Source organism: Phaenicophaeus curvirostris, chromosome 7 (assembly GCF_032191515.1).
Source record: "Phaenicophaeus curvirostris isolate KB17595 chromosome 7, BPBGC_Pcur_1.0, whole genome shotgun sequence".
Classification (NCBI taxonomy): domain Eukaryota; kingdom Metazoa; phylum Chordata; class Aves; order Cuculiformes; family Cuculidae; genus Phaenicophaeus; species Phaenicophaeus curvirostris.
Window position 1 is genome coordinate 3,508,457 of NC_091398.1, and position 17,009 is coordinate 3,525,465.

At 44.0% G+C, this 17,009-nt stretch overlaps 1 protein-coding gene across 1 annotated transcript in view; it reads right to left on the reverse strand.

Annotated features, from left to right (window-relative positions):
- ABCA12 (ATP binding cassette subfamily A member 12) overlaps nucleotides 1–17,009 on the reverse strand; it is a 94,239-nt gene that overhangs the window by 39,224 nt on the left and 38,006 nt on the right. The window contains exons 12-24 of the mRNA XM_069860499.1: nucleotides 15,371–15,477; nucleotides 13,677–13,930; nucleotides 13,446–13,558; nucleotides 12,717–12,841; nucleotides 11,793–11,966; nucleotides 10,742–10,906; nucleotides 9,554–9,755; nucleotides 8,844–8,983; nucleotides 7,945–8,064; nucleotides 6,685–6,775; nucleotides 5,186–5,365; nucleotides 3,142–3,457; nucleotides 543–657 (exon numbers count right to left, since the gene is read on the reverse strand). Of these exons, the coding sequence (XP_069716600.1) occupies nucleotides 543–657; nucleotides 3,142–3,457; nucleotides 5,186–5,365; nucleotides 6,685–6,775; nucleotides 7,945–8,064; nucleotides 8,844–8,983; nucleotides 9,554–9,755; nucleotides 10,742–10,906; nucleotides 11,793–11,966; nucleotides 12,717–12,841; nucleotides 13,446–13,558; nucleotides 13,677–13,930; nucleotides 15,371–15,477 (2,102 nt within the window). The remainder of the gene's footprint in view (nucleotides 1–542; nucleotides 658–3,141; nucleotides 3,458–5,185; nucleotides 5,366–6,684; nucleotides 6,776–7,944; nucleotides 8,065–8,843; nucleotides 8,984–9,553; nucleotides 9,756–10,741; nucleotides 10,907–11,792; nucleotides 11,967–12,716; nucleotides 12,842–13,445; nucleotides 13,559–13,676; nucleotides 13,931–15,370; nucleotides 15,478–17,009) is intronic.

Consider the following 17,009-nt stretch of genomic DNA (forward strand, 5'->3'; position numbering starts at 1 on the left):
ATCACAACCCACGAGCTCCACGAGTTGACTGCGTTCACACTGAAAACCTGAGTTACCTTAATAAATTTCCCCTGTCTCGGTGATATTTCATTTCCAATAGGCAACCTGACCAAAGAACTTAATTTCAGAGGAGCTCACGTAATACGTAGCACCTTCTGAAATATTAAGCATAATGACTTCAAGGATAGGAAATAAGTCACTTTTCATGTCTTTGTCCTCAACAAGCATGACTCAAAGTCAGTTTTTAGAGAGCTTTAAATCTCCAGAAAACTTGTAATTTGGTGAGCTCCCCATGTCTCCAGTGTTTGGAACTGCAAAGCAATATTCTCACCACTAGAAGGGCAAGCAAACTGCATTTCTCCAGCTTTGAGCTTGGTTACAATATCAGCATCCCAACACTGCAGGTCAAACACTAAATATCTGCAATATTATTTTCCTTAATGTTTGTTTTGCTCCATTTAATATTGCACATTAGCCACACCACTCACTAATAAGGAAAATCTGTTCATAATTTCACACGCCCCAGAAAGTTCCATCCGTACCTCATAAAGCCTCAGGTCTTTCTCTTGAACAAGTGTTTTAACAAAGTCAGCTATAAACAGCACCCAGGCAGCCATCAGAGCAAAAGGAAGAGAGTAGGTCACGCTGGTTAAGAACCTGTAAAAGGCAAAGGGAAGCTTTAGCTGAAGATTAAATGTTCCAGGGATTAAGGCTTTCTACAGAATATAGTTTTCAGAATAATACTTTGGCACAGGAAAAGACATGCTTATATTTCAAAACGTGCAGCATAATTAATAATTACAAAAAAGGCTTTTTGGCCATTGCATCGGATTTTCTATTCATGAAACTCCTGACTGTTCACAATCTTTTTTCTTTTCTTAAATTACAGGGGGATTTGCAGATGTATTTGGGAAGTTTGGCTCAGCAGCCCCACTGGCAGGAGCAGGAACCGCCATGGGCAGCGGCATCTCCTGGCTCTCTGATGGGGTGATTGTGAAACATCGCTGCAGCCAGCCAGAATTCCCAGTTCGGATATAATGGCCAAATTTTATAATCAGGCCATATTTCCTGGAGCTGCAGTTTGGATATAGGTGCTTCCCCACAGAGCATTTATCCTGTTACCCCACCAGACAGGTCTTGGAGATCCAGGTCTACCACGTGGGCTTCACAATTCTTGGCTCTACATTTTCATTAAAACTTCCTTCCTGTGCCAAATGTGCTCAGAAAAAAATACAACAGCCCACAGTAAATTTCTGCTTTTGCGATGAAAAGGAAGTTTTTATAGCAGGAGGTTCACTTCATTGTACCTACAGAGCGTAGGCTTTCCTCCCTCTTTTCTAAGCTGGCTCCAAAAAAAAAAAAAAAAAATCAGTGTTATTCCTGGGCAATGTTTAATGTACAATAACGTAGGAAATTAATAGGATTACATTTGTTTTTAATTTTTTTTACCTGTAAAGCTGAAGCTTTCCCATAAACCAGTGCTTTCAGGAAATGTTTCCAGGCACATGAAGCCATATTTATAATGAACAATGAAACAGCATTTCAGCAGCTCTATTAGTTCTTTGTTGTTTGGGTTTTTTTTTTCTGGCTATGACCTTGTGCATGGTCTCTAGGCTATTAAACATTCAGCATTTCCCAACACCTGCTATGTACCGGTACAAACATTCCCTCCTTCTCCCTACAGGACGGTAACTATGTGATAACAATCAATAAGCAGTCATTTTATGATGACTCCTGCAGGATGCAAATCCAAAGCCTTTAGGTATTTTAATAATTGAGCAAACTCCTGTCCCTCTGAACCTGGGCTGGGGAGGGGAACTTGGAGGCAAGCGGCTTTCTCAGGACCCCAAGAACAAGAAAAGGAGCAGACAGCACTGTAGTAAACGCCTCCAGCAGCCAGATAATCACCATACAAAACTCTCTCACAGCAATAATCCATGTATCGGCTGCAAGAAGCTGACAATTGGTTTGACTGCTTCCTGCCTGCGTATTTGCAGTCACTTTGCATGTTGTTACCTTGAGAAGAGACTGTAGGTCCCCGGCTCTCTTAAGCGACAGGCTGACATGGGAGATTAATGGCTCTGCTATAGCTCCCAGACAATCTTTTAGCTCATGCAGGAGTTTCAATAAAAAGAACTCCAAGGTCTAGTCCATGCTTTTGGTCCAAGGGAGACCCTCGTGGCCCACCAGTGCTGTTTGCTGAACGCCCTTCAGTGCTCTCTTATAGACAAGGAATCCCTTCCCTATGTGTTTTCCACACAGTCTGGTCAGCAGCTGTGGTCAGGGCAATAACTCTGAGGAAGAACCACGCTGCCAGCTTTCCAACGCAGACTGAAATTGTCTTGCCAGAGGGGCAGGTCCTCAGCTGTGAGAGATTCGCTTCTCTCTATTGCATTTGGCAGAGCTGCAGTTTATATTTGCCGCGGACCTGGCTCAAGATGGGCGGAAAGGAAGACAATCCAAAACTTTTTGTTCTGCTTCATGATTCAAAACTTATTCTGGTCCACACACAGGTCACGCTGCAGTGCTCTGTGTAACAGGCTGTTAACCCTGGCAACCATTCCCTGATTCTACGATTAACTCAGCGCATCAGAAGCTTCTCTGTCCTCTCTCATTACAGCAGGGATGAATGCTACAACTTCATCTTCCCTCTTACCCTCCTTAGAGCATCTGAGAGGCACCTGTATTGAAAACAACTCACTGTACACTGAACATTAGCTAGAATCACTGGAATGAACGACAAACATCACAGCTGGAGAGCAATCTCTAGGAACAAAGCTCATAAACGTAGAGATTTTTTTTCCCCCAGTAAATACGTTTTCTAAGTTCTGCTGCACTATCTGCACACAAACACCTGCAGAATAAACCAACACTCATATTTAACCCAAGTCCTGCCAACCCCAGACTCGGTTCTATCGTGTGTAGTAAAACAGGGACAGTGAGTTAAACTAAAGTAAACACGGATCATTTATCCTAGAGTCCAATATTTCCTCTTTTCTTCAAACCTTTGGGAAAAAAAGCACACAAAATGAAATTATTTCTATGCCACGGTGTTAAGGAGACCAGAGCAGCTCGTGAATCCCACCAGCCAGACAAGATGAGCTTACACAAAGCACGAAGACAGAAGCCACGCCAACTTACATATCCTTATTGTAGCAGGGGTAGGGCATGGCCTGGACTTGAACAGCTATTTCCTCTGGTTTCTTGCCAGTCTGTAACTCAATAATGGCTCTTTCGATGCTGTCCTGGATGTAAATGAATGCCCGGCTGTAAATCTGGCTCTGCGAGGTGGAATTGTGTGGGCCCACGGTCCAGATGCGCTCCCTGATCCTGTTGGTGGTTTGCGTGATCCTGCTGCTCATGCGGATGGTGTAGTTGAGCACAGGAGGGAGGGCCAAGCCCCCACGAACTGAGCGTCCGGGGCTGCTATTGCTTGTAGGCAGCTTGAAAATGATACCTTAAAAAAGAAAGGGAATAGGCTTTCCTTCAGAGTCAAAAGCAGGGGAGAAGTACACACAGATAGGTAGGAACCCCTCATTTTTATAAGCCTTTTCTACATTACAACCCCTCGTTTCATCTTTGCTGCATAAATAAAGCCCAGATGGGTAGGCTGTTTATCAAGGGTCTGGAAGTAGAAACCAGGCAGCACTGGAGCTACTCATAATTTCAAATGTGACCAGTGCTTCTGGGTGTGAAACACACTTGCAGAGCCTCTAAATCTTTTCCTACAGAGCATTCAAAATCCAAAAGCTCTCAAAATAACCAGCTGCATTTGGAAAAATCTTGCTGCTAACGTGGTCTGTCACATATCCTTTAGGTACGTCACTCAGCACCCGCACCGCTCACGAACATGCCCGAAGACACTCGATCAACAGAGTTCCCGTAGCGATGCTGCAACATAAAAACCTCAGGAAAGCCGTTCACATATTTATGTGCCCACACAAATTCCTGCAAAGCTGAGATGTCGAAGAATATAAAGCTTTGCAGGTTCCTGTTAGGGAATGGCACACTGTAGATACAGTGTGACAGACAGGACTTTGCTTCCTTTAAAGTGTCTGTTTGAGTAGAGGCAGAGCTACACAAGCTTTTCTCTCCAGAATATCATTCCTGATTATTCCATACATATGGTGAGATGGAGGACAAACGTGTAAGAAAACTGCTTTTGTAGGAACAGATAAATACTATCGGAATTATAAATTCCAAGAATAAAATAGGTTTCCACCATCCCTCAATTATGAGGCATAAAACCAAACAGGTCACAAGACTTATAAATAAATCCTAATTAAGGAGATACTGAGCATTCTTCAAAAATTAAGACACATTTGTATCATTCAAATTAATTTATATTCCTATTCCCTGCTCCCCCTGTCCCGCTCTGTGGTCTGATCTGAAGCTGCAATCCCACAAATGTGAAAAATGTGACTGAGAAAACCCAACATAATATCGACGTGTCTGGCTGGAACATCTCAAGAGCTTTATGATCTTCTAATAAGTTTAAGTGTCTCATATTTGTACAAGAAAGCTGGGGAAGGACTTTATAAAAAGGCATGTAGTAACAGGACTAAGGGGGATGGGTTGGAGAGGGGCAGATTTAGACTAGAAAAAAGGAGGAAATTCTTCACAATGAGGGTGGGGAGGCCCTGGAACAGGTTGCCCAGGGAAGTTGTGGATACCCCATTCCCTGAAGGTCAGGTTGGATGGGCCTTGAGCATCCTGATGCTGTGCGAGGTGACCCTGCCCATGGCAGGGGGTTGGAATTAGATGATCTTTAAGGTCCCTTCCAACTCAAACCATTCTATGATTCATTCTATGATATCTTCGTTGATTAAAGCATCTTTTCCCACGGGGGCCTGAAGAAGGCAGCTGTTATGAAGAACTAAGGGCAGTGGAATTTGTTCAAACCAAAAAATTAACCAAGAGAAAACACCAGTTGACCAAAGGGCTTCTATACAGACAGCTGAGGTGTAAGAGAAAAGGAGGTATAAAAAAAAGAGAGTGCAAAACATTGCCATAAGGAGGTCTCAGCAGGCAGGTCCCACATATACTGGCTCAAAATCAGTTGCTGTGTGGTGGGAGCTGTGACCACAACAGTTGCTGGTGGAAAGGCAAACGTCTTATGCTGGACTGCGACCCTGTTACCGGGATAACTTTAATTTACAGAGGGACTTGAGACTCTGTCACATACTTGCGAAAAGCTCGTTTTTCAGGAAAAGCTCTTTTGCCACCTCTTCCATTTCCTCTAAGCTTTTGACTGCCTGAATGCGATTAAATGAGACACAGGAGGACACGTTTACAGCCAAGGTAGCTAATGTATTCAACTGATCGACAATGTCAGCGTTGTTCTGTAGTTCCAGCCGAATATCATCTGAAAACAAAAGAAAATCAGTAGCATCACTACACACCGCAAAAAAAAAAAAATCCATGACATCATTCCAGTCTTTACACTAACAATGACACCAGAGAGGATGAAAAAAATTCCATCACGCTAAACATTTAAGTGTAAAATTCATTTCTGCACTTAGTAGTGCAAGTGAAGACATGTTGTTGACCCAATTTTTATGTTAATCATTTGTAATATGCTGGTGAGTTTGCCTTTGGGAGGACGCCAGCATGGGGATGTGACAGCCATCCCAAATCACAGGTTGCTACCAACCTGCTGAGGTTTTAGGCTCATGTAGGATGCTCACCATTCCTTCCACATCTTCTGGTTTTTGATGTAATCAGCTCATCCGTTGAGCTGCTCTGTCTCAGGGGAGAAAGTGCTTTATCCAAGCACATCAAGGAAAAGTTAAGTCCCTCGTGCTGATGCGTGTACTAAACCTGATAATGCAGTTTAATGAAGAGGCTGCTGTTTCCTGGCTCTTTTAAAAGGTGACTGCATAACGCCGTGTAACTAATATGGAACAGCTGCTGCAGGCACCACAATTTGATGGGGAGTTAAAACAGGAGCTGCTACTCGTGAAATAACACAGGGGTCATCACGAACAGAATGTAAATATCCTTCTGACTGCAGCAGATGACAGCCACGCTTGGTGTACGTTGGGTTTTGCTGGTGTAACCTAGATTTACGTTGACATGTGTGGCCACTCATTGAAAAAGCAGCTACAGACAACATGACCAGGTAGGAGGGGACTGTGATCACCGTGCTGTGCACTAACAGGGGATTCATCCACCACCCCCCAGCGCAGATCAGTTTTCACCTTGAAGGACCATGCAAGACCACCACAGAACAGCAAATTCCAGCTAAGCATCTTCTGTAATGATGCCTCTAGCTTCATCAGTCTGGGTACCTGATTCCTTGCTTTTCTGCTCTGGAAAACTTTTAAGTTGAACCCTGATGTGAAGCAAGCAAGCTCTCCACAACTTTCCCAGCAGAATCTCAGGTAGCTCATTTGAAGTGATAATTACGGCTAAACAGTGTCCTCCAGTGGTCACACTCTGCTGCAGAGATTCCCATCCTTCTATCCCTTCGACATTCCCAGGGAACATCTCTCCATACAAGCTCTTTGCTTTCTAAGACACCCGTAGACAACAAGATTTTAGAACCACAGCTGAGATTGTCTCCCAGTAAAGCATCCAATACCAACCAAAGAAGACAGTACCAGAGCACAGCTACAGCCTGATGACTTTGGGGCTTCCAGACCTGCAGTATAAATAGGAGGAATACACGGTGGAAAAACTTACCCAGTTCATTTATTTGACTCAGCAGTTCAGCTGCATCCAAATCCACCATCAGCTTGATAAAAACCTGGACAAAGGGATTCTGGAGGGCGTTCTACCAACAAGCACAAAGAAAAAGTATCAGTATGACCAGAAGCCCCATGTGGTTATTCTGTGTATATCTAAAATAAAACACAGCAGCTGCCTTCACCAAGCATTTGCACAACCCTTTTCTACTCCTTTCCTGACTTTCCTTATCTCACCCTTTATATCAGAATGGGAAAACGTTAGCAATGAGAACACCTTACAAAGCCCTGTGAGTCCAAACTAGTGTTTCCTGGAGTCAAGAAGCCTATTGAGTCTCCATCAGGCAGCAGAGTCCCATGGAAAAAAAATCAGGGATAATCTTTGTTATCCTAAAAGTGCACTGAATTTCACTTGTGTCTGTTTTAAGTCCTGTAAACCCAGCCAGAGCACAATGGGTAGGTGACCAACATTTAACTCTGAGACCAACAGACAGACTTGTGTTTGGCTGAACGGTTTATTATTCTGACAATGAGTGCAGTCAGCACAGAAAATTTCATTTCACTTTTGCATATTCTACTCTAGATTTTCACTCAGCACCATGGAAATTACAATGAATTCCAGCTACTGAAATAAACTTCTAATGCTTTAGGGTTCCAGAGACCTCATTTTCATAGTTTTGGAAGAAAAGGAGACAATTTTCACTGCAGAGAACATGAAGTAAGTATGTGAAACATTACAGCCTACTGCTTTCCGTATCCAAGCAAGGCCAGGCTCCTTAGGAGGGGAAAATGAAATTTTATTTACATTCACTGAGGTACAAAGACATTTTCTAGTTCTTATGTGTGTACCCAGTGCTACACGCTTATTATAGATAGTGTTTCATTTTCTGAAAAAGTCATTTCTTGCCTGGTCTTGGCTGGCTGGATCACTCCATCAAGCAGAAAGTTAATTTACAAACTGAAGAGCATTCCCTGCTCATCTGAGCCCTCCAGCCTGGCCAGTGTCAGGGAGCATATTACAAACAGAGCACTTCAGACAGAGGATTTGCATGGAAAGGTGTGTCAAGGGTATTTCTGTTATGGGAACAGGCAGGCAGGCACAAAACCGGGAAGTCAAGGACAAAAGCTTGAGGAAGGTTTCCTTAGCTGGCCTAAGATGTCCTCGAGGTCCCTGGAGCCCCAGGTTTACCTCAGTGAAGAAATTCATCCTCCCAGTTCCCTCCCGCAAAAGAGACAGTGTGGAGGGAGGATCTCATACCTTGATCATTGGAACTGTGTGGTTTAACTTAGTCAGTGAATTCATGATGGCAGGGGACTTGTCCAACCACTCCTGGGACTTCAGGGCTAGATCAGCCATCTGCTTCAGGGTTGCATTAGACTGTAAAAAAAACCCCACAACTTATAAGGATTCATTTATCCATTACCTTAAAGCTTTTTAAAAATAAATAAGTCAATAAAACAGTAAAAGCCCCTTAATACACTGAACTTGAATGCAAATACTTAAAAATACAGCCTCATATGGGATATTTGGAGTATGTGATAGGATGAGGGGGAATGGTTTTAAGCTGAAAGAGGGGAGATTGAGATGAGATCTTGGGAAGAAATGTTTTCCTATGAGGGTGGGGAGACCTTGGCACAGGCTACCCAGAGCAGTGGTGGCTGCCCCATCCCTGGAAGGGTTCGAGGCCAGCTTGGATGAGGCTTGGAGCCCCTGATCCAGTGGGAGGTGTCCCTGCCCATGGCAGGGGATTGGAGCTGGATGGGCTTTAAGGTCCCTTTCAATCCAAACAATGCTATGATTCTATGTCCTGGTTATCAGCTTTCTTTCTACCACTTGTGAACAATACTGACTATTGCAGTTGTGCTGGGAAGCATCTCTTTTACTGCCTGAAAATATGGAGGTGAAACTTCATAAACTGAAGGCTTTAGAAAAATCATATTATAAGTATTAGGCCAACAGCAATGCTTTGGAGATAAGATTCATTCAAAGACAAAATATGACTCATAGCCAGCAATGTAACTAGGAAATGATAATTTGAATAAGACTCCAAAGAGTCAGAAAATAGGCTTCTGCTTCTCAAAGAAACAAGCCCATGCTAGATAAATTACAATCCCTTTGAGTAAGCATATCCTGATGTACTGTAAACACAGCCATACCTTTCTCATGATTGCTCGTGTTTCTATGGTATCTGGAGTATAAAGGATCTTCCCAAGCACCATTGGTTTTAAAAAAGACCAAATTAAAGCTCCCGTCGGTGTTTTGACCAGGTCCACGTAAAAGGATAAGCAAAATGGTGCTGCAAGGGGAGAAAAGCAAACAAATTGTACAGAGCACAAACAGACCAGACATGCGAAAGCTATCAGTGTATATTTTTCCCCATCTACCCTGTTTGTTGCTGCGTCCGACGAATGACTTCATGGCCCTCTCCACTGCCTGATATAAGGGATCTTGACAAAAGCAATCTGCCCCCAAGATCACCCATTGCTGAACTGAAGACAACGTGAGCCTCAGTGTCTGAGCCAAGATTCTCTGCTTGAAGGTTAAATGGAGTTCTGTGAACTCAGAGGAGCTAATAATGTCAGCACCGTCGGAAAAACTACACATCAAGAAAAAGCAGTGACCTGTCAAGCCCTAAGACCACAGCATCGACAAATGGGAAACGCCGCAGTAGCAAATACTGCTCTGCCTCACAGGCTGGTTTCCTTTTGACATCTATGGAAATAAACCACCGTAATCAGGGCAGCAGAGATCTTCAGCCAGAATAAATCACAAAACCTTACAGCCCTCCAGAGAGACAGTGGGGAATAGCTCAGCACTGTATCTCTGGCTCTGAAATGGTTTTGCCTTAAGGAAAAGCCAGACTTACTGGAGTCATGAGGAATCCCATACTTCCTCATCATCTTTTGGACAACGGCATCCTCCACAGAAGAACTGTTGCTTGCAGGGTCTCCAAAATCTGGAAGCAAGGACTCAAAAAACAGGGGTGTGATCTCCTGGTTGCAGAGGACTTTTGACATGGACTTAAACGTGCCACGTGTTATGCTGAAGTTGTTTGGTTTCACTAATGCCTGTGGAAAAGACAAAATGCAAATAAACCCTGCATGATGAAAGCATCCCATTCTGAGATAGAACAGAAAATACAAATAACAATTAGAAGGCAAGGACTAAACATTTTTACACTGCTTTCTTTTGTGAAGGTTGTGTCTACAAAAAAAAAAGGGACTTGCCAAAAAGACATGCTTTTATGGCTAACCTGTGCTGTGACAGAGGCGGGAAATTCATCTCCAGGTATGAGATCCAATGTGGGCAGGGCCTTCAACATGGGTTGACTTGCCTACAGTGTGTGCTTGGTGCCACCTATAGACCCTGGTCTACAGCACACAATTCCTTACACAGATGTGCACATCACCCATCCCCATCCAGTCCCTGACTACACAGGGGTCTGCAACGAGCAGGCAAAAAGACAACCAGAAACAATTCCTGCGATCTATGCTGTCATTGACCATGAACCAGAGAGGGATTGCATCCTGGGCTGGATGAAGTTAGTGCAACCTGAAGTTACTGCAGCCGTCAGAGCAGGACTGGGTTTGTACTGAATGTTTCAGGCAGTCTTGAGGCTTTGGGCATGTTCTAATGTACATTAAAGCTGGAGCCAAGTTTTGCTGTTGACTTATGTGGTTTCGGACAGCCTTTATGGGCAGTTCTCCAGTTGCTTTCACAAGCCGATCTCTTCCAATACACCAGTATATTTTGTTGGAAGTCTACCCTCTTTCAATACAGTCATTCCCTGCATTTTTCTTCTTTGAGTCCCTCCCACAGCACTTGTTCCTAGTGTTCTCCCATCAGGAGCACATGATGGTCCCACGGATCCAAATCAAAGCTCACCCACAAAGGCAAGGTATCAGTTTGAAAGAAATTCTTCTTGGGACACCACTGCTTTAAAACAGAATCGGTAATTATGATTTTAAGTGCCTTTGGCTTCTAGGGCAAGAAATTCCTGGGGAAATTGTTCCAGTGGTGTTTTGCCTCCAAACCACATGCAGACTACACGTACCTTGGTCAGTGGCATGTTCCTTGACTGCCGGAGCTTTTTTAGGGAATGAATAGCCTGTAGCAATGGATCAACGCCAGATTCAACCTGGTGTCTGAAATATTTCATTTTTGTCAGAAGGCCCAGCATCTTGTCCATGGGTTTCTGAAGCTCCTTAGGGAAAAACATCTGCAAGAAGCAGGAAGGGAATCCATTACGATTAGCAGGAACCTGCGCACGTGCACGTACGCACCCATATTGTGTTAATTCCAAGACAAAAGACTGTGGGATGTTCAAAACTGTTAGAAGGTTTAGGGAGCAGATGTCCCACGGGAAACGAATGGCATTTAGATTCCTAAATCCCAAGTGCTTTTGCAAACCACTCCTCTGAATATTACATAGGATGAACAGTGTATGTTTCCAAACACCTACTGTTGGGAAACGTGGATCAGATACCAGCTTAATATCCAAGCCCCTATGAGGTAACAGTCTGCACAGCATAAATGTCAAACGCCACCAGTGACTTCTGATCTGAGCCAAATTCATTCACATTCTCATTTAATAACTTTTTTCCCCCAAGATCTTTAAATATGTATTCAATAGGCACTTCTCTGTGAATGGTATTTTCACATGCTGTTTATATAGTTGCATGCGTGGGATATTTGAATCATCTAATAACTTGGCAGTGCCAAATAGATTGGGAAAATACATTTTACAGGACTTTTTCTAGGGCTTCCCTTTTTAAGGAATAAGGAAATAGATGCCGGTGCCTTATTTCTGGGAAGCCTGCACTCAGATGGGAATGTTCAAGAGCTTGTGATAGCAGATAGAGAGTCATTTAGAGTAGATCCAGTGCCTTTAAATGAGGTTTTCTGGTTTACACCAGCTGGGATCCTCATTTATATCCACACTGTCACAGCATGGGTATGCAATAAAAACTACTGCATGAGCAAAGCCTGATCTTTGGCTTGTGTAAATCAGCATAGCTTCTGGGCCATCGCAATGATATTTTATGACCTTTCAGGCACAACATGCAGCAAAGACTGTGAAAGCACTCCACAAATCCAGCACTAACCTTGTATAAGAAATTGTAAACGTCTAAGTGTCGCAACAGAGTGACCCCCAGGATGTACGTCTCACAAGTCCTCTCTGAAAGAGAGAGATTGCAGAGCTCCTCCGCTACCGTTTGCAGCTGTGGGTCAGCAGGATGGACGCTACAAGACTCCAGCTGGAGGATCTGAGAAATGAGCTGCGTTTGCACAAAGGAAGAAGAGATTTGTTAGGGGGTAGCCTGCTCGCTTCAAGATGCATGGATTAATCTTGCCTTGCTGTTGGTCTTTCTACAATGTCCTATTTCAACCCTGAGGACCAGAAAATACCTACCCACTCATCCCGCTCTGTGGGACAAATCCTAAGGATTGTGTTTTACCGCCCAGCTTGCACAGTAGTAAAAGCCTTTTTGGCTTCAATTTCCCATTGACTGATACATGTGAAGTTTGGAAAAGAGCATGCTCTTTAGGGCTTGGTCCAAACAAGATGACTGGGAAGGGGAAACGCATCTGCAGCTCTGCTTGTGTTGCCGAGGAAGGCAAGTTTATCTCTCATTATGGAGGGTATTTCTGGACCCCGAGAGCTCTCACGAATTGTGGTTGGAAGTGTGCTTTTCCATCTGGACCACCACAACTTCTCAGCGCTGAGGATCCCACTGAGGACCCCACTCAGCCCTCATTAGTCTATTACAGTGAACTGTGGCCTTGCTACGGGCCAGAGCAACCGCTCACCAGGCAGTGCATGGCTGCTTACCAGCCACTGGTGAGAGCCAAAGAGGCCGTGTGGTTCTTGGTCTCCACTGGCTGAACTGACATCAATGACTGCTCTTACTGCAGTCCTGATGGCTATTTTGATCCATAGCATGCTCTCTGTGGGACCCCGTACCTCACTCTGTGCTGTCTGAGAGGTAGAAAGCAACAAGAGATCCCACTAAAGACAGCAAACTTACTTGACTGATGTTTTCTGGGAGAGACGCTTCCAGAAGAGCATCAATACCGGCTGTAGATATTCCTGTTGTGTTTTTGAGCTCCTCTTTGAGCAGGTCCGCATTTTTAAACACATCTCTCAACTTTTCTGTGAAGAACGATCAAGGAACAATTACTCTATTAGATTTGTCCAGGCACACAGCAATCTCAAGCACATAAAGAGGACTTGAGGTGAAGTATGGGAGTGCAGCACATCACTCCTAATTAAAAAAACCCAACCTTGCAAAATGCAGTTCTGTTTCCTAGGATTCCTAGATTTTACAACCCTATTTGTGGGCTGAAGTTGACAAGTCTACTGATAGCAAAAGTTGCTCAAATACAAAGACTCTGGGCTTCAGCACATAGGCCAGTTTGGGCTGTCCAGGAAAAAAAAAGGGTGGGCTAGAACAGGCTTAGAATTATCCTAAGTAAAGGTTCCCAAGTACACGGTGTATGTTTTTTTCATTAATATCACTGCTGTGACAGTCATGGATGTCCCCTCCCTGGAGGTGTCCAAGTCCAGGCTGGATGAAGCTACGAACAGCCTCATGCAGTGGGAGGTGTCCCTGCTTATGGCAGGGGGGTTGGAACTGGATGGGCCTTAAGGTCCCTTCTAACTCAAACCATTCTATGATTCGTGGAAGCTAAACAAGTCCAGGAATTTCCAGCAGAAATTATGATACCAACATTTTAAAGTAAATACAGAAAACCACCTTGCTTACTGGAATCTGTTACATTCTCAGTGTTGTTCAGCATGGAATTCAAAGTAGCCATAAGCTGAGGAATATCTTGAAAGAAAGCAATTTCTGGTACATTTTCTTGAAACCTAAATCAGAAAGACAAAACCACCAACAAAATTAGGAACATGAAAAGAAGGCAAGAAGCAATTTTATCATCTCATAAATAGAACACTAAAGCAGTCTAACTCAGAGGGAGAGTCTCACCACTTCATTTGTGTCTGGATGGTCATGGTATCCCCAATCAGCATATTTTGAAGCTCCTGAGAGATTCTTCCGTGCTCCAATAAATTGGCCACAACTTGATTGCTCAGTTCAACAGCGCGGAGGAGCTGCTCATGAGATTGGCTTTGCTCACACAGTTCTCCGAAGCTAACGTTGGGGAGATGGCAAATATCCTGTATTGACTTGAAGCTCTCGTAGTCACAAAGAAGCGTTGTCAGATCCCGGAGGTGAGATATCTTCGAAGGAAATGTTGGAAAGACAGACAGATGCACAAACATCAGTTAGTTGACAATTATAAAAGGCAAGTTTTAAAGAAGCGAGCTGTCCTTTCCCATTTTTTGTTAGGATTAAAAGTTTAATGTATATCCTCAGTTCATTCAAAAGGTTTCCAAAGGAACAGTTCCTAACAATCATTCCTCCATAAGTTTGCAGCTACACAACATTGCACAGGATCTAATTAACCTTTTCAAGGCTTAACGTATGATTTCCCGTGTCCAACATGCAACAACGCTCCATTTGGACTTAGCTGTTGAACAATTAATCTTCCCAGAGATGAAATAAATCTCCCCTTGTGCAACAAGCTTAGCCTTTCAGACAGCACCCGGTCACCTCTGCTACGGTGTATGAAACAGAGTTGGCTACAAGTCAGGTCTTCTGCATCTGCCAACCTGTGTAAAATGATAGTCCTTCCTCTACTGTGCTATTATGGGCTTCCCTCTTGTTGGACATCACTATTTACAATATCAGCCTCTTACAGCAAGAACTTTTTCCTGGTTTGTGCCTGTAAGTACCTGTCACAAAGGCTCATTGTGTTGCTGTTGCAGATATAGTAAGCAGCAACAGCATGGCATGCTGTTATCTTTGTTTAAAAAGGCTTTTGAATTCTGCTTCTTGTACAGAGAAACAGAACAATGTGCGCATATGTGGTTAATGCACTCATGTATGTGTAGCGCAAGAAGCATTTTATCCAAATGAGGCGTTGCCAAATCCCAAACCAATACGGGAAATCCAGGAAGTGATATTGCTTTGGTGCTTAATCTCTGAGACCACTGCGGTGTTGTGAGACATCCAGGGCTAAGGGAGCATGCAGGCACTTGGACTCCAACCACGCTGCTGCTAGTGTAGCTCCTTAGACAACAGTGGTAGCTGACTTAGGGTGCTTATAATTACCAGTGGGGTACACACAATTCCACTGATTTTCAGCAGGGTAGGTGTATCTAACTGCTATTTGTTCTTCCTCCCAACATAATTCTCAAATGAGGCTGAGGGAGGACTACCAGCTGCAGGTCTGCAAGGTGCTCTGCTAAGTCTCAGTGTACTGAACTTCAAAACCATGGGTGCACTGCTTTATGAGGAATCTGTGTTGTGCTTATCCTTTTGAGACGGCTGGTGGGAAACAGAAGCCATTCTACCAACAGATTGGGAAGACAGGAACACATCTACCTTCACAGAAAAATGTGTGTACGTTGGGTAGAGGCTCTTATAAGAACAAGTTCCTCAGCTCTGTTTAATGTCATCCTTTGAACACAGGCAGAAAACAGAGTTTCGATCCTACTTTTTTATCAGCCATTCTGTTAAGAAACTTCTTTTTTCATACACTGTTTTTCAAAACCTCTATTGCACATTCATGTATCACTGCGGGATGTCCTTCAAGTCAGCATTTTAAGCAGACTCACTTTTAGCTTCAGGAGCTCTGGTACGGATGAATGTTTCTCAGAGGTATTATTTTGCATAAAAGGGTTCTTTTTCAGATGAGTTTGCTTCAAAAGCAGCGTGATGTTTTCTGTGCAAAGAAGAAAACAGAAGTTACAAGAGACAAAACCACCAGACTTGCAGAAACTTCACAGATGGGAACATGAGCATTTTCATTCTTAGGCCTAGTGTGCGTTGCTATTTTGCACCTAATTCATATGGCTGAAGACCTCTGAAATCAAAGACCAAGAGCTGGGTTGTAATCTGGATATCCTGGGTTTGCATCGCAAGGGTTTGGAAGCGGGGAGGCTACAGGGGTGACTTCTGTAAGAAGCTGCTAGAAACTTCCCTCATGACCGATAGAGCCAATGACAGTAGGTTTCATGATGGACCCACTGCTGGCCAAGCCTGTCAGTGATGGTGGTAGCACCTCCAGGATAACATATTTAAGAAGAGGAAGAAGTTGCTGCACAACAACAACTGCAGAGGGAGAGAGGAGGGAGAACATGTGAGAGAAACAACTCTGCAGAAAGACACCAAAGTCAGAGAAGAATAGGAAGGAGGTGCTCCTGGCGTTGGAGCAGAGGTTCCCCTGTAGCCTGTGAAGACCATGGTGAGATAGTCTGTCACCCTATAGGCCCTGGAGGTCTACCTACAGCCCATGGAGGTCCATGGTGGAGCAGGTGGATCCCTAGAAGAGGCTGTGACCCGATGGGAAGTCCACACAGCAGCAGGATCCTGGCAGAACCTGTGGACCCGTGGAGAGAGGAGCCCAGGCTAGAGCAGTTCATGAAGAACTGCTGCCTGTTGGAAGGACTTACATTGAACTTTGTGGATTTCTGTCTCCCATGGGAGGAACCCCACACTGGAGCAGGGGAAGAGTGTGAGGAGTCCTCCCCCTAAGGAGGAAGGAGTGGCAGGAGACCTCATTTCTCATTCCCCTGTGCCGCTGCGTGAGAGAGAGGTAGATAATTTGGGAGAGAAGTTAAGCCCAGGAAGAAGGGAGGAGTGGGTGGAAAGTGTTTTAAGATTTAGCTTTTATTTCTCATTATCCTACTCTGATTTTATTGGTAACAAATCCAATTCAGTTTCCCTAGTCAAGTCTGTTTTGCCTGTGACGGGAATTTGTGAGTGATCTCTCCCTGTCCTTATCTCAACCCACAAGCCCTTTATTATCTTTTCTCTCCTGTGTCTAGTTGAGGAGGTGAGCGACAGAGCAGCTTTGCTGGGCACTTGCACCCATCCAAGGTCAACCCACGAGACTGGATTTTAATGGATTCAGTCCAAGTGGGTGCTTTGCTCCTAAAGAAATCCACCCTACCCTGGAAAATGAACTTCTGGCAGTGCAATATCTCCATTCCGTGAGCAGATAAACCTCTCTCAGGTTCTACAATAAGCTCAGATGATTAATACCTATGAGAAATAACATGTTAACTCTCAAAACCAACTGCTGTCATCTTACAGGTACATAAAGCCGTAGGTTTCTATTCCTAAGATTTCTTTATCTAAGTGTCAGCAACCTGTCATCACAGAGCGAAGAGTACACGTGCCTTTTGGATAGAGTTGGATGGAAAACTTCTATCCGCAACGTGACATAACTCAAACAAAAAAGGAATCTGGCTT